This window comes from Hypanus sabinus, chromosome 13, assembly GCF_030144855.1.
Source record: "Hypanus sabinus isolate sHypSab1 chromosome 13, sHypSab1.hap1, whole genome shotgun sequence".
NCBI lineage: Eukaryota > Metazoa > Chordata > Chondrichthyes > Myliobatiformes > Dasyatidae > Hypanus > Hypanus sabinus.
The window spans coordinates 22,939,871-22,958,142 of record NC_082718.1 but is presented as its reverse complement, the minus strand read 5'-3'; the positions used below and the strand labels follow the sequence as shown (position 1 = coordinate 22,958,142).

At 41.3% G+C, this 18,272-nt stretch overlaps 1 protein-coding gene across 6 annotated transcripts in view; it reads left to right on the top strand.

Moving 5' to 3' along the window:
- Positions 1-18,272, top strand: part of sfmbt2 (Scm like with four mbt domains 2) — a 220,724-nt gene that overhangs the window by 11,096 nt on the left and 191,356 nt on the right. For 5 of the 6 annotated variants that reach the window (XM_059987321.1, XM_059987320.1, XM_059987325.1 and 2 more), the window contains exon 2: positions 12,269-12,450. In XM_059987321.1, coding sequence (XP_059843304.1) covers positions 12,315-12,450 — 136 coding nt within the window. In that variant the 5' untranslated portion in view covers positions 12,269-12,314. Of the gene's footprint in view, positions 1-11,840; positions 11,969-12,268; positions 12,451-18,272 lie in introns of those variants that run through there. The other variant, XM_059987322.1, reaches the window with a different exon arrangement.

Here is an 18,272-nt window from a genome sequence, read left to right as displayed (position 1 = left end):
TAAAGTCAATTTATTATCAAAGTACATTTATGTCACCATAAATGGATTCTGGATAATTGGGACACATTAGGGATAATGCATTTTGACCCAATTAAGCAGCTGCCCCAATTAGCTGACATTTCTTGGAAATAGTAACATAAGAAATAAGAGCAGAAGAAGACCATCCGGCCCATTGAGCCTGCCCCGTCATTCAGTAAGATCATGGCTGATCTGTCCGTAAACTCAGCTCCATCTACCTGCCTTTTAACCATTATCCTTATTTCCCCTACTATGTAAAAATCTAACTAACTGTATCTTAACTATATATAGTGAAGAAACTTCAACAGCTTCTCTGGGCAGAGAATTTCACAGATTCACCACTCTCTGGGGAAAAGCAGTTTCTCGTCCTCTCCATCCTAAATCTACTCCCCTGAATCTTGAGGCAATGTCCCCTATTTCTAGTCTACCTACCAATTGGAAAAAAAATTTCTACTTCTATCTTACCTATCCCTTTCAAATTTTGTATGTTTCTATAAGATTCTCTGTCATTCTTCTGAATTCCAGAGAGTATAGTCCCAGGCGACTCAATCTCTCCTCTTAGGTTAACCCCTTCATCTCAGGAATCAACCTGGTGTACCTCCTCTGCACTGCCTCCAAAACCAGTATATCTTTCCTCAAGTATGGAGACCAGAACTGCACACAGTACTCCAGGTGCGGCCTCACCAGTACCCAGTATAGTTGCAACATGACCTCACTGTTCTTGAATTCAATCCCTCTAGCAATGAAGGCCAATATTCCATTTGCCTTCTTAATAACCCGTTGTACCTGCAAGCCAACTTTTTGTGATTCATAGAAACATAGAAAATAAGTGCAGGGGTATCCCATTCGGACCTTCGAGCCTGCACCGCCATTCAGTATGATTGTGGCTGATCATCCAACTCAGAACCCTGTACCTCTCTCCATACCCCCGATCCCTTTAGCCTCAAGGGCCATATCTAACTTCCTCTTAAATATAGCCAATGAACTGGCCTCAACCGTTTCCTGGGGCAGAGAATTCCACAGATTCACCACTCTCTGTGTGAAGAAGTTTCTCCTCATCTCGGTCCTAAAAGGCTTCCCCTTTATCCTTAAACTGTTCTGGACTTCCCCAACATCGGAAACAATCTTCCTGCACCTAGCCTGTCCAATCCCTTTAGAATTTTATACGTTTCAATAAGATCCCACCTCAATCTTCTAAATTCCAGTGAATACAAGCCTAGACGATCCAGTCTTTCTTCATATGAAAGTCCTGCCATCCCAGGAATCAATCTGGTGAACCTTCTCTGTATTCCCTCTATGGCAAGAATGTCTTTCCTCAGATTACGGAACCAAAACTGCACACAATATTCTAGGTGTGGTCTCACCAAGGCCTTGTACAACTGCAGTAGAACCTCCCTGCTCCTGTACTCAAATCCTTTTGCTATGAATGCTAACATACCATTTGCCTTTTTCACCGCCTGCTGTACCTGCATGCCCACCTTCAATGACTGGTGTACAATGACACCCAGGTCTTGTTGCAGCTCCCCTTTTCTTAATCGGCCACCATTCAGATAATAATCTGTTTTCCTGTTCTTGCAACCAAAGTGGATAACCTCACATTTATCCACATTAAATTGCATCTGCCATGAATTTGCCCACTCACCTAACCTATCCAAGTCACCCTGCATCCTCTTTGCATCCTCCTCACAGCTAACACCACCGCCCAGCTTTGTGTCATCCACAAACTTGGAGATGCTGCATTTAATTCCCTCATCTAAATCATTAATATATATTGTAAATAACTGGGGTCCCAGCACTGAGCCTTGCGGTACCCCACTAATCACCGCCTGCCATTTTGAAAAGGTCCCGTTTACTCCCACTCTTTGCTTCCTGTCTGCCAACCAATTCTCTATCCACATCAATACCATACCCCCAATACCGTGTGCTTTAAGTTTACAGACTAATCTCCTGTGTGGGACCTTGTCAAAAGCCTTTTGAAAATCTAAATATACCACATCCACTGGCTCTTCCCTATCCACTCTACTAGTTACATCTTCAAAAAATTCTAAAAAACAAGGTGGGGTTACATTAGCCACCCTCCAATCCTCAGGAACTAATCCAGAATCTAAGGAGTTTTGAAAAATTATCACTATGCATCCACTATTTCTTGGGCAACTTCCTTAAGCACTCTGGGATGCAGACGATCTGGCCCTGGGGATTTATCTGCCTTTAATCCCTTCAATTTACCTAACACCACTTCCCTACTAACATGTATTTCCCTCAGTTCCTCCATCTCACTAGACCCTCGGTCCCTTACTATTTCTGGAAGATTATTTATGTCCTCCTTAGTGAAGACAGAACCAAAGTAGTTATTCAATTGGTCTGCCGTGTCTTTGTTCCTTATGATCAATTCACCTGCTTCTGACTGTAAAGGACCTACATTTGTCTTGACCAATCTTTTTCTTTTCACATATCTATAAAAGCATTTACAGTCAGTTTTTATGTTCCCTGCCAGCTTTCTCTCATAATCTTTTTTCCCTTTCCTAATTAAGCCCTTTGTCCTCCTCTGTTGGTCTCTGAATTTCTCCCAGTCCTCAGGTGTGCCGCTTTTTTTTTTTGCTAATTTATGTTTCTTCTTTGGACTTGATACTATCACTAATTTCCCTTGTCAGCCACGGGTGCACCACCTTCCCTGGTTTATTCTTTTGCCAAACTGGGATGAACAATTGTTGTACTTCATCCATGCGATCTTTAAATGCTTGCCATTGCATATCCACTGTCAACCCTTTAAGTATCATTTGCCAGTCTATCTTGGCTAATTCACATCTCATACCTTCAAAGTTACCCTTCTTTAAGTTCAGAACCTTTGTTTCTGAATTAACTATGTCACTCTCCATCTTAATGAAGAACACTATATTATGGTCACTCTTACCCAAGGGGCCTTGCACAATAAGATTGCTAACTAACCCTTCCTCATTGCTCAATACCCAATCTAGAATGGCCTGCTCTCTAGTTGGTTCCTCGACATATTGGTTCAGAAAACCATCCTGCATACATTCCAAGAAATCCTCTTCCTCAGCACCCTTACCAATTTGGTTCACCCAATCTATATGTAGATTGAAGTCACCCATTATAACTACTGTTCCTTTATTGCACACATTTCTAATTTCCTGTTTAATGCCATCCCCAACCTCACTACTACTGTTAGGTGGCCTGTACACAACTCCCACCAACGTTTTCTGCCCCTTAGTGTTATGCAGCTCTACCCATATTGATTCCACATCCTCCAGGCTAATGTCCTTCCTTTCTATTGCGTTAATCTCCTCTCTAACCACCTCCTTTTCTTTCCTGTCTATCCCTCCTGAATATTGAATATCCCCGGATGTTGAGCTCCCATCCTTGGTCACCCTGGAGCCATGTCTCTGTGATCCCAACTATATCATATTAATAACTATCTGCACATTCAATTCATCCACCTTGTTACGAATGCTCCTCGCATTGACACACAAAGCCTTCAGGCTTGTTTTTACAACACTCTTAGCCCTTATACAATTATGTTGAAAAGTGGCTCTTTTTGCTTTTTGCCCTGGATTTGCCTGCCTGCCACTTTTACTTTTCACCTTACTACTTTTTGCTTCTACCCTCATTTTACACCCCTCAGTCTCTCTGCACTTGTTCCCATCCCCCTGCCACATTAGGTCAAAGCCTCCTGAACAGCAGTAGCAAACGCTCCCCCTAGGACATTGGTTCCAGACCAGCCCAGGTGCAGACCGTCCTGTTTATACCGGTCCCACCTCCCCCAGAACTGGTTCCAATGCCCCAGAAATTTGAATCCCTCCCCCTTGCACCATTTTTCAAGCCATGTATTCATCTGAAATATCCTCCTATTTCTACTCTGACTAGCATGTGACACTGGTAGTAATCCAGAGCTGATTACTTTTGTGGTCCTACTTTTTAGCTTATCTCCTAACTCCCTAAATTCACCTTGTAGGACCTCACCCCATTTTTTTACCTATATCGTTGGTACCTATGTGCACCATGACCACTGGCTGTTCACCCTCCCATTCCAGAATGTCCTGCAGCTGCTCAGAGACATCCTTGACCCTTGCACCAGGGAGGCAACATACCATACTGGAGTCTCGTTTGCGGCTGCAGAAATTCCTATCTATTCTTCTTACAATCGAATCCCCTATCACTATAGCTCTCCCACTCCTTTTCCTTCCCTCCTGTGCTGCAGAGCCACTCATGGTGCAATGAACTCGGCTGCTGCTGCCTTCCCCTGATGAGACATCTCCCCCAACAGTATCCAAAACAGTATATCTGTTTAGGAGGGAGACGACCTCAGGGGACTCCTGCACTACTTGCCTACTGCTATGCTGTCTAGTGGCCACCCCTCCCCTTTCTGCCTGTGTAGCCTTTACCTGCGGTGTGGCCAACTCACTGAACGTGCTATTCATGACTTTCTCAGCATCGCGGATGCTCCAGTATGAATCCAATCGCAGCTCCAGACGCTCAATGTGGTCTGTTAGAAGCTGCAGCTGGACACACTTCCTGCACACATAGTCGTCAGGGACACTGGAAGTATCCCTGATTTCCCACATGCTGCAGGATGAACAAACCACAGGGCCGATCTCAGCTGCCATGACCTACCCAATACTTGCCTCAACCTTTGAAACTTTCTCCTTTTAAAGGAACTTACCCGGCCTTACCTCACTTGGAGTGAAGCTCGTCCTCAGCCTCTTCTCGTCGAAGCCTCTCGAGTCAAAGCCTCAAATCTCCACTCCTTCACTGGCCCACTCACTCACCGGCCGCTTTCCACGTGAAAAGTAAATTCAGGAACAAGAACTCCCAAGTCCTTCTGCACAACAGCATGCTGCAGTCTTTCACCATTTAAATAATCATCTGTTCTTCTATTATTCCTTCCAAAGTGGATGATCTCGCATTTATCAACATTGTATTTTATCTGCCAGACCTTGGCCCACTCACTTAACCTATCTATATCCCTCTCAGACTCTCCACATCCTCTGTACAATTTGCTTTTCCACTCAGTTTACTGTCATCAGCAAATTTTGCTACGCTACACTCAATCCCCTCTTCCAAATCATCAATTTAAATGGTAAACAGCTGCGGGCCCAGCACTGACCCCTGCTGCACCCCACTCACCACAGACTGCCAACCAGAGAAACACCCATTTATACCAACTCTCTGTCTCTATTGGTTAACCAATCCACTATCCATGCCAATACACTTCCTCCGACTCCATGCATCTGTATCTTATTTGTAAGTCTCTTGTGCGGCACCTTATCGAACGCCTTCTGGAAATCCAAGTATACAACATCCACCTGTTCCCCTCTATCCACTGCACTCATTATGTCCTCAAAGAACTCTGGGAAGTTTGTCAAACAGGACCTGCCCTTTCTGAATCCATGCTGTGTCTGTCTAATGGAACCACTCCTTTCTAAATGTTTCACTATTTCTTCCTTAATGACGGCTTCAAACATTTTCCCAACTACGGATGTTAAGCTAACTGGCCTATAGTTGCCTGTCTTCTGCCTGCATCCTTTTTTAAAAAGTGGCGCGACATTTGCTGTCTTCCAGTCAACTGGGACCTGCCCAGAGTCTAGAGAGTTTTGGTAAATGATTACCAACACGTCTACTATAACCTCTCCCTCAGCACCCTGGGATGCATCCCATCAGGACCAGGGGACTTATCTACCTTCAGACTCCCTAGTTTGCTCATCATTATCTCTTTAGTGACAGTGATTTTATCGAGTTCCTCACCTCCCATTTCGTCCATAACATCATTCTTTGGCATGTTAGACGTGTCCTCTACTGTGAAGACCGAAACGAAATAGTTGTTCAATGCCTCATCCATTTCCTTATCATCCAATATTAATTTCCCCTTCTAATTAAAGATATAAAAAAGATAAAATACTGTTTAAACACTGTTTATGCATTTAAATTACAGAACAAATTAGAACTCTACCATTAGATGTACAGAACAGTAAAATAAGGTATTAGTTCCTGATAGTTAGTGACAGAGGAATTCATCTGTTGTGTTCTTTTGATTGACGGTAAATGAAGTAAATCACTGCAGTCTCCTAGTGCAGACGACACCTGGAGAGCAAATTTTTTCGAAAGTATTGCTTCCTCCCAAGTTTTTTTTTGTGGTTATGAAGCTGAGTATAAATGTAATTTCAGATTACTGGTATCACATAGGACTTTGGAGAAACAAGAAATTAACTCTTATTGGATATAATGTGCTTAATTGCATAATGGTGCTGAAGCTTAAAATGTTTAGTTGATGATTTTTCTTTGTACTCAGTGTCTGAGGCTTTTCATTTAAGTGTCCAACAGTAATCAGCCAGCATTGATGGATCCCAGTTGCTCGGATACAGTTTCTTCATGACCACAATGCCCTGGTGAAACCTTTCACCATGCTTGATACTGACCGTGCCAAGATTTGCTGAGAAGGAGTCCAAATGGGAATGCAGAAAATGGATCTTTAGTGGCATGATGCACTTCATGGTTTTGTCTGCTTGAAGCATGTTGTCAACCAGCCGCATGTAGTTTGCTGCTATGTAGTTGCCAAGATAATTTTCAATATCATCCTCAAACGCCTTCCACACGAATTTTTTTTCCCGGTCCCACTAGAATTGCTTCAAATTGCCAGTCGTTGACGATCTATTTGAATTGTGGACCAACAAAACTACCTTCCTTAATCTCGACACCAGTTATTCTGGGAAACATCTGTCTCCAATATCGAAATCCTTCATGGAAATTTATGAGCCTGGTGACAGCAGATTCCATCCTTTGCAGTTTTGAACCCAGTAATTTTGCTTTTGCTTTTGACAAACCCAAATCTCTGACTAGGTCATTTAACTTGGATTGAGTTATCAGATGAATCTCACTTGTCATGAAGGGTCTAATATCTGCAACGCTATCAGCATGGTTCTCTATTCCTGGTTCATGCATCATTGTGTTTTTGTCTGCCTCCTCTAGACTCTAATGGATACGATACTGGAGGCATGGGCCTCGTGGCTGAAGGGAGATTGGGGTACAGGTGGCCCCCAGCTTTTCGAACGTCTGCTTTACAGCAGTTCGCTGTTACGAAAGACTTACATTAGTACCTGTTTTCACTAACCACAGAGGATTTTTGCTTTTACGAAAAAAGCCGCCCGCTTTATACGTGTGTTTACCCCAAGAAAGATGACAATGACTGTGAAACCTTGTGCGGGCAGTTGTTTGCGCATGCATGTACATGCCAATTTTTTTTCTCCAAATCGGTTTTGGCTGGCTGCCTTCCCGAGTTTGATAAGTGAAACGACACCGTAACTACAATAGTTCTACTTTATTTAGGGTGTAAATTTATCATATCATTCCTGCTTTTACTATATATGTTGGTGTTATTTTAGGTTTTTTGTGTTATTTGGTTTGATTTGGTAGGTTATTCTTTTGGGTCTGAGAATGCTCAAAAATTTTTCCCATATAAATTAATGGTAATTACTTCCTTGATTTATGACATTTCAGATTACAAATCGTTTCATAGGAATGCTCTACCTTCAGATTGCAGGGGAAACCTGTATTCGATCGCTATCTTGTTTTTAGCAGAGAAACCAGGCGCACTAGTCAGGCAGAAGTAGCAGTCTGTCACATGATCCTGCTCTCGCCCTATAAACGCAATGCATGGAATGGGGTGTGCTTGATGTTTTTGTAGCCTTTCTGAAATTTGTCCTGCCATGCAGCATCTGCCCTGCCTAAGCATGCCTGTGCATGCCTGGACAGGACAGGAAACTTTTCCCCTTACATTGTGGGCAACATTTTAATTGTCTTGAGTTTTGAATTGAAATAACATATATAGGTGATTTTTTTTTTTGAAAGTAGTATGTGATAGGGAAATTTCATGGTGATTTTCATGATCAGCAGCCTGAAATCCATAAGCTGCATGGAATGCTTTTTGAACACAAGCACACACAACTGACACTATTTTAAAAACTGGTTGCTCTAAGCACAGTGTAGTTTCCAATGGCCACACAAGTGCATGTGATTGATTATCATTGTTGGCAAAAATAAAACTGGCAAAAACTTGGCCCAAATAAACAATGGGAATCCCGTCTATTTTCATGATTTAGTTTTTGTTCTTGAGTTGTCTCAAACGGCTGCCCTAATTAACCAGTAGATTCTGGTTAATTGTGTCACTGTACTGCCTTGAGATTTATGTTCTTACCATTTGTAACAGGAAAATGAAAAAATAAAATAGAACCAAAAATTACACAAAGACTGGGGGGAGAAAAAGACAATGTGCAAAAGACACATTGCACAAATTAAAAAGAAATGTAAATAAGTTAACGCAGAGAACATGAATAGTAGTATCTTTGAAAGTGGGTCAATATGTTGTGGTGTCAGTTCAGCATTGAGGTGAGTGAAGTTATCTGTGCCGATTCAGGAGCTTGATGGTGGATGGTAATAACTGTTCCTGAACCGGCTGGTGTGGGTCCTAAAGCTTCTGAACTTCCTGCCTGATGATGGCTGTGAGAAGAGAGACGATAATCAAATTGTTGTTGGTTTACATTTGGCAGCAGGATTGTGAATTTTCAAAGTGAAATATGAGAACACCCAAGTGTAGTTCATAACTCTGCAGTAATTCTGTGAGTGTGAAAATTAATGAATCAGTAACTAATGCATCAGTAACTTGTAAGTTAGTTATGCTTTACTGTTATAGATAATACCCAGTCTAGGAGGAAAATGTCGCTTCCCTGCTATTTCCACATATGTTGTTCCTAATGGATAATGCTTAAGTAGATTATTGCCTTCAAAAAAACAGTTCCCAGCAATGTGTGCTTCGAAGCTGACAATCTATTGATTTTGAATTTTTCTTATCTGTGCGTAGACTTCAAAATTACTCACTATTGAGCTTTGAACTATGGAAATTAATATTCATTTACCTTGGAAAGGTCAGTTGGAACATTGTGTGATAGCGAGGGAGCAGATAGATAAAATATTAATTTACTTTAAGTTTAGCCTGTTGCCTTTTGGATTTAAATTTTTTTTAACGTTTCATTTTTTTAAAACTTTCATGATCATTCACCTTTCATCTTTTTTTCTTGATGAAGGATGTTTCATGTGTACTTCCAAAGAAAAGGAACATATGGCAGAGTAAATTGAAAAGCAGGTTTTAGAGAAGGCAGCCAGAAAGGAATGAGGACCCTCCCCATTTGCCACTGGCTGCTTCTCGAAACATTTTACCAATATAGAACTTAGAGATTTTCTTGTAAGTTATTTTTCCGGAAGTTTGCCGTAACGTCATTTCACACTGGTGGACGTACTTGTTAACGGAAAATATCACTGATTTACAAAAACAATTGCTTATTCAGTCTTGTTGCTGGTCTGTTTGTGATTGCTCTCTGAGAAGATAATTTCTGAAGGTGTTGGAGGAATTTTTCTTTATTGAGTTTATTGACACTTATTGAGTTTCAACCACTATCACATTAACATCTTTGTAGAATTAGTCGGACAGTCTCTGTCATTAGACATAGGAGCAGAATTAGGCCGTTCACCATTAAGTCTGCTCTGCCAATCCATCATGGCTGATTTATTGACCCTCTCAATGAACCTCATTCTCTTGGCTTTTCCCGATGAGCTTTGACACCATTACTAATCAAGAACCTCTTCTTTAAAGATACCCAGTGACTTGGCCTCCCAGAGCCTTCTGTGGCTATAAATTCCACAGATTCACTATCCTCTGGCTAAAGAAAGTTGTCCTCATCTCCATTCCAAACTGACGTCTTAGAGGCTGTGCCCTCTGGTGCCATCCTCCACCACTATAGGAAACATCTTCTCCACATCCACTCTGTCTGGGCCTCTCAGTATTCGATAGGTTTCAATGAGATTCCCCCCCCCCCCCCCCCACCGTTCTTAAGAACTCTGGCAAGTACAAGCCCAGCACCATCAATCACTTCCCATGTGTTAATTCTTTCTTTGCTGGGATCATTCTTGTGAACATGTCGTGGTTTGTTTGCAAAAGGTGATCTTCTGCTTTGTTGGATTGTCCTTTATGTGTCTCTTTATTTCACATTTTGATTGAGAGATTCCTTCTAATGTTTTTTTTACTAAAGAAAGTAAACAATTGGGAAGCCATTCAGATGTTTACTGGGACAGGAATATTATTATTTGACTTCGTCATCAGCAGGCCTCAATCATTGAGGGCTGGTAACAGCATCTCCTTGCTGACCATCAAGACAAGTGCACCTCAGGGCTGTGTGCTTTGCCCTTTGCTCTACTCCCTACATACATACGTGCATACACGCAGCTAAGCAAACCTCCAGTGCTATGTACAAATTCGCCAATGCTGCCACTGTTGGATGAATGGTAGGTGGTGATGAGTCATTGTTCAAGAGTGGGATAGGATGCCTGCTTGAGTAATGGTGGCACCAAACACCAGACTCTCAATCAGTGCTAGTAAACTAAAGCACTACAGGAAGGGCAGGAGTGTGGTGAAGAGTTTAAGTTCCTGGGTACTATCATACTGGATGACCTGTCTTATGCTCAGCCCATCGAGGTAGTCACAAGGAAGGCTTTTCAGTGTCTCTACTTCAAGATTCAAGGAGTTCTGACTTGTCTCTCAAATTTCTAGTTAGACGGTTGAAAGTATCCTGACTGGGTGCATCATGGTGTGGTAATTTGCATCCACAAGAATATAAAATGCTCCGGAGCGTAGTGGATTCAGCCCAAACTGTCACGACGCATCCCTCTCCACCATCAAGGTTACCTACGTAAGGCATTGCCTCAAAAAAAATCGAGCATCCAAGATCCCCACCACCTGGGCTATACCATCTTCCCACACTCTGCCACTTTCGGGCAGACGTTTGAAGTCCCTCATAAACAGCTAAACAGCTCATAAACAGTCCCTCATAAACAGCTACAGTCCTTCAGCCACTTCTTCCTTAAGATAACTTGCACAACCCTCGTCACTGCCTTGGTGGAGCAGCACTATGTCCACTTTGTACTTCACTGTACTTTGGTTCTAATTGTGTGCTTTGTTGAACAGTTCTTATACAGTTTGTTTTAACTTTTTAAACTGTTGAATGTTGTGCCTCAATATGCCTGTGTTGCTACTGCAAGTAACTCTTCTCCTTGCATGTGTGTTTGCGTGTACTTGTACATTTGATAGTAAAGCTGAGTGAAACTCAAAAACCTTTGCATGTGTCCTTGTCTCAAATTTCAGTCTGTGTTATTAGAAAGAAGATGGAAGAAAACAGACCATGTTCCTGGTTCATGTGGTTCTTGTTTTTGTTTTGTGGGATAGCTATAGATTCTGTGGAACTGTGCTTTCCCTGGGCAGTCCCATTTGCCCAGAAGATTGTAAGGGGAATCAATAAAGTTTGCATTCTAAAGTTGCCTCGACTTTTCATTACTTCTGATTACGATCAGTTTTGTTTGGCAGGGGAATCTAGGAACAGTATGATTCCTTTGTGCAAAGTTCTGTAATAAATGACAATATACAGAATTCCCCAGAGCAATTTTCTTCCCTTATCCTACATAGAAATGACATTGAAAGTCTCCTCGAGTTTCATTTTTAAAGAAGGCATTAAGGTTCTTTCACCCTGAGGTTTGAGTGAACACTAATGCTGTCTGTAGCAGTAAGTGATAATTGTTAATCTATTATTTAGCTGAGATAATCATTCACAACTAGTAAAGCAGTTTGGGAAGATCTTCAGGAAGTAGCAAAAAAAGGCACATGTTCTGGTGGCCCAGTGATTAAAATTAGGCTACTGAGTAACCGTGACAAGAAAGGTTACTGATTCTTATTACAAAGAGAGACTGCTAAAGTGAAAAATGTTGAATTAAAGCAAAGCTTGTTAATGCACTGTCGTAAGAAATTCCTATCACATTAAGATTCCCTTAAATTATATTGAACTCCTCAAAAAATTATTGTTTTTTTGATTTCATGAATATTTGTGGAAGTGGTGTGGTAAGTATTAATCATTCTAGTGCATTGTAAATTGTGACAAATAATTTCCAGTTGCAGTATGTGTTAATTTGAATTTTATTTTGGCTAATTTATGGTGGATTTGTGCTTTATTTTTGAGAGTTTTAATTTCATATGGTAATTTTTGAGACTGACAGACCAGCAAAGAGATGCCGTAAAATTAGTTAAGTTTAATACTAAGAGATCATTTTCGAGGGTATTTTGCCTTCAGTTGTTCTGCTTGCTGTGTGTGAATATGATTTTTTTATTTATTAGTTGTGCTAATGTGCATTTTCTTTATAGAAACAATTTGAGTGGCAAGAGCAAAAGCAGAGGAGGAGATGGTTGAATGCTTCACTTAAGGCATCACAGTCCTTGGAACGAAAAAACAAAGTCCTTGATTTTAAGTATGCAAGAACCAACAACTTTGTTTTCAGAGAAGACACAAAGTCCAGGAAATTTAAATGGAGAACAGTATGACTCAGGTAGAAATTTTTGTGCTTGCATTGATTAAACAAGCCAAAGAAATGCCAAAAATCAAATATATATTACATCTGTTTGTTACTCGAACATTTCTGATGATACTTGCATTGTCTGCATTTGAACACTTGCTTCCTTGAAGCCATTTATGTCAGTAGATTGATATGAGGAACCATTCACTTTGAAGGAGGATGGCGGTGATGAGGTGAGAAAGAATAGAAAGGCATTTACTTTGAAAGTATTCCCTTCCCTACTATCATTGTGTTGCTAAAATTTCTCTAAGTCCTTTTGTATTGCTCAGCTCTTTCATCCAGACCACTATAAAAGTAAAATTAAAATATTCCCTTTTCCAAATTAAGGTAATTGAATTTTGGATACATGGCATGATGTAACTAGCACATCATATTGAATTACTCCTCTGCAACCTGATGAGCAACTTTATCATGTAGAGGGTAGTGAATAAATGGAATGAGATGCCAGAAGAAATAGCTGAGACATATACAATGGTGTTATTTATGAAGAACCTGGATAGGTGCACAGAGGGGCAGAACTGGAGGGATATGGGCTAATTGCAGGAAATTGGGACTAACGAGGTGGGCATTGTGGTCAGCATTGACCTAATGGGTCAAAGGACCTGATTCTATGCGTTATTACTCTATGACAATGAATACAGTAAATGACAGGATTAGGATTTATCTGTGCAGTGTTGGCATTGCAACACCATAACTTGTTCGTACGGGCACTGGCAGAACAATTGAAATGGAAGTGTGTATTTATTTTGGTCATTATATAGGTGTTTTTCCAATCTGTGTGACTGGTTTACCAAATTGATCAGTAGGTCTGAAAGAGAGACCGAAAGGAGGCAATACAAGAAAGGAAAGCACAAATAAAATATGGAAAAAAGATAGTTGAGAGTTTATTTTTAAAAAGGAAAACAAAGGCAATCCTGAATAGAATGAAGAGGCTGTATATCTAATTTACTACCTCAGTAATATAATCTAGATATATGGCAAAGTCATATATGCAAATGATTTACATTATTATTCTGTATTTAGTACGGAAAGAAATGATAATTATCAGAAAAGCTTTTTATGAAATAATGCAAATGACTCAATTATAAAAGAGACAATGCTCAAACGTTATATATTCTTGAGGAAAAAAAGTTGTGGTGTCTAGAAATTAGTATTTGTGCTCTTACTGTGAGAAAATCACATAAAAATGATTGAACAGGATTGATTGCATTGGCAGTCGTTTCCAGGTGATCGAATCAACTCATTGGGAAATTTGCCAGGCAATCCCATGTATAATTCACGGGCATGTTCAGTGTTTCTCCAATTTTGGATGTGTTCTTCACCCTAATATAAGTTTCCTCCTTTGCCAAAACAAATTGCAAATTTTGAATTCAACATGATCTTAGTTCAGTAGGCACGTGAATGGTGGGAGCACATTGTACTGAGATTACCAGTGAATTTCCGGTCTAAGATCTATTGTTCACCACATCTGCCAACCCAGGCCATGCTGTCCTCTCACTACTACCATTGGGTAAGAGGTACAGGACCTGGAGGTCCCACGCTAGTAGGATCCTGGACTAGCTCGGATAACTTCATTCACCACTGCTGTGAATTAATTTTATGGCATTCAGGTGTATTCTTAAGGCTCATTTTTATTCCAACACATTCTCAGTGTTATTTGCACAGTTTGTCTTTTACACAGCAAACATGAGGAAATCTGCAGATGCTGGAAATTCAAACAACACACACAAAATGCTGGTGGAACACAGCAGGCCAGGCAGCAGGGTCCTGACAAAGGGTCTCGGCCCGAAACGTTGACAATGCTTCTTCTTATAGATGCTTTTATAAGAAAGCTAATGACATGCTGGCTTTTATAACAAGAGGAACTGAGTATAGGAGTAACGAGGTCCTTTTGCAGCTGTACAGGGCCCTGGTGAGACCCCACCTGGAGTATTGTGTGCAGTTTTGGTCTCCAAATTTGAGGAAGGACATTCTTGCTATTGAGGGAGTGCAGCGTAGGTTCACAAGGTTAATTCCCGGAATGGCGGGACTGTCATATGTTGAAAGATTGGAGCGACTGGGCTTTTATGCACTGGAATTTAGAAGGATGAGAGGTGATCTGATTGAAACATGTAAGATTATTATCGGGAAGATTTAGTCAAAACTGATTTGTAGAAAAAAACTCAGCACATACACGCATGCGCACACACCTGCCCTTGCGAGGCTTCATGGTCATTGTAGTCTTTCTTGGGGTTAATACAAGTTTAAAGCAGACGCCTTTTCTTGTAAAAGCGAAAATTCTCTTCGGATCTCTTTCGGTTAGCGAAAACAGGTACTAATGCAGGTCTTTCATAAAAGCAAGGTGGCGTAAAGCGAAATTTTGTGAAGCAGGGGACACCTGTATGTCGACATTTTGGGTTGAAACATTGCATTCGGACTGTGGTGGGGGTGCAAGGTCGTAGGAAGGCTAGTAGAAGTATAGGGGAGCAGTGGGTCAGGAGCTGGAGGTGATATTTATGTTACTCTACTTGCACATCTCTCCCTCACCTTTGTTAAATTGTCTCCAATGGCTCTTGGCCGATGCTTTCCCTATCATCAGTGAAACAAAGATGTGGTAATGCAGGGGATTCTGGTTCAGTTCCCATTCTCAACCATACCTATCTTACTTCAGCTATTCATTCTTAAATTTATTCCTGCTAAGGGGAGTTTTTGATTGCTGCCTTGACCACTTTCACGGTGATGGTTTTCAGGCAAACAGACTGCGTGCTGGTTCAAGTTTATTGTAATTCAACTGCATACAGCCAAATGAAACAATATTCCTCTGGAGCAAGATGCACAGCACCGTACATATAACTTACCCACAACACAAAGAAATACTACCACAAAAAATTAACAAATATTAAAATACATTCCAGAATATATTGAGGGTTAGCATACCAAACTGGGTGAAATCTAATTCCTAGGTATTGATTTTTCTCTTGAAACTTGTAGCAATGTCAGCACCTTGTCTTTCTTGAGCTTCAGTTGATCATTTCAAAAGATAGGTTGGTTACCTTCCTTGCATGATAGATTGGATTGCTTAGTCTGTATTGTAAAGCAAGGGGTATTTTTCCAAAGATTCTGTAAAGGGTAGCTGAAGCTTTGCAGTTAATTTATATGAATATAGGAAAGAAGAAGGTTTGTTTGAATGAGTTGACTGGAATGTGCAGTCCAGTGTAATCTAAAGCCAGCCAGCATTGTAGAGGCATCTGCATCGGTCTCAGGGGGTGAATGCACCCTGTTTCAGATTCAGCCAGCTCCTGGCACGCTTTCCATCAGCACTGGGTTGAGCATTGAGCTAGCAACTTGGCCTCATAAAACTGACAGAAATGCTGAAGAAACAGCAAGGTTGCCACCCAAGGTGCAGAAGGGAACAACAGCAAAATGTAGTTGGAAGTAAAGAACAGTCAGTTTTTACAAGAAGATAGAGATGTTACTACTCTGGTTATTTTATCTTGCCACTGTACATTCCTCAGACAGTTTGGATGGACAAAAACTGCAGAATGTCAATTTGCCAGTAAAGGCCACATTTAAAACAGTTGGGGTTTGAATGGAAAAGTAGGTGAATCTACATAATAGTTGATGAACATGATGAAAGGTACATTTAATGTCAGAGAAATGTACACAATTTATGTCCTGAAATGCTTTTTCTTCGCAACCATCCATGAAAACAGAGGGGTGCCCCAAAGAATGAACAACAATTAAATGTTAGAACCCTCAAAATCCCCCTCCCCACCTGCTCCCCCCCTCCTGCGCGTAAGCGGCAGTAAACAACAATCCCTCTTCTCCCCCCCCCCCCCGGCAAAAACAACATCAGCACCGCCACTGAGCACTGAAGCATGAGCAAAGCAATAGCAAGGACACAGACTTGCAGTTACCCCAAAGACTTTGCGTTTCACCCTGTATTCGACACACCACAGGTTCTCTCTGTCCCTAATAAGAGAGAAAGGGTGTTTCTATTTTCTCAGTGAGCAGGGAGACATAACAAACAACCTGCTGGTTTATGATGTTAAAAGTCTGTTATGTTGCTTTTCTCGAGCTCTATACCTGAAGATCACAAAGATCCCGGGTTTCCAGGCATACAGCAGATATCCCGACTCCCCCGATGATACATGGGTCTCTTGTCATGACCTCGACCCTCGATCCGCCCATCTCTAGAGCCCTGAGATCCTAGGCTTCTGAATTCGAGCCGGACTCTTAGGCCGAGCCTTTGGCATGACAAACAACGACCAGTTATTGAACTACGAGAATGGGTTCCATTCTTGCAAAAAACCGTAGTCAGCGTGTAACTCCAGGTCAGGGCCTTCGAAAGAAACCTGAAAGGGGAAAAGTAGAGATATTAAAGATGGAAATAGAGCTGTTCCCGAAGATGCAAACAAAGGAGTCACCTTTAGGCGCCATTAACCCTCCTCAGTTTATGATGCACATAAACATTGAAGTAGGAAGCACCTCCAGGGAATATTGGGACTGTTAACTCAGTGACCACTTTATTAGTTCACCTGCATAGCTGCTTGTTAATCACATCTAATCAGCCAATCATGTGGCAGCAACTCGATGCATAAAAGCATATAGACATGGTCAAGAAGTTCAGTTGTTGATCAGACCAAACATCAGAATGGGGAAGAAACCTGATCTAAGTTGACTTTGTCTGTGGAATGATTGTTGGTGCCAGGTGAAGTAGTTTGATTATCTCAGAACCTGCTGATCTCCTGGGATTTTCATGCAAAACAGTCTTTAGAGTTTACAGTGAATTTTGTGGGAGAAAAATCCAGTGACTAACAGTTCTGTGTGTGAAAATGCCTTGTAAAGGAACAGTGAGATGGGTTTGGTCAGACTGGTTCAAACGGACTGGAAGGCGCCATTAACTCGAATAACCATGTGTTACAACAGTGGTGTGCAGAAGAGCATCACTGAATACGCAACAGCTCAACCTTGAAGTGGATGATCTACAGCAACAGAAGACCACAAATCAGTGGCCACTTTATTCGGTACAGGAGGTCCCCAATAAAGTGGCCACTGGTGTATGTAATCAGATTCGAGCTCCATACTGAGTGAGAACTTTGCTAGCTGTGGGTCAACTTTTCATTCCTAAATAACGGGTTAGGATTTGGATCAATCAATGAGGCAGTGGGGAGTAAGTCATTCTCTCACTTAACAGTGAAATCAGAAGCATGAAGAAAGCCCTCCAGACCTGAAGGAAGAAGGCAACTTATTGTCAAGTCACTGTAGCTTCCAGTGAATGCAGGATTCTCACCTTTTGCCATTCAGAAGAAGATGGGAAATCTGCAAGTCTGTGCACACAGAGCCTGATTCTTCACTTTTTGGTTTTGCTGCATTTCTCTGATTGTTGTGGCTTTCCAAGGGACACTGGCGGCTTTGCCCTGGATTGACAACTGCTTCTTTGAGGAATTATGGATCGATCAGCACAGGAGGAGATCGTTTGAATCATCATGCCAGCTTTTTGAAGGAGCTTTGCAAGTAATCCCAATCTCCCGCTTTTGCTCATAGGCCTATTTTTCTTTAATGTTTAAGTAAATAACCAATACACTTTGAAAACCACTCTTAAATGTCTGTTTTTTTCTGATAGGGCATGCCTGATCATAACAACCCACTGTGCAGAAATTCCACCCAGGCGTTTTATTTAAAGCATTCATCTTAATTCTGACTGCTCCAGTAACTGAGTGTCTTGCCAGTGGAAACTTTTTCAAGTTCAAACAATGTTTACCAGGGCTTTTGTGTCCCAGAAGAACTCCCTTGTAGCAATTGACACACACATT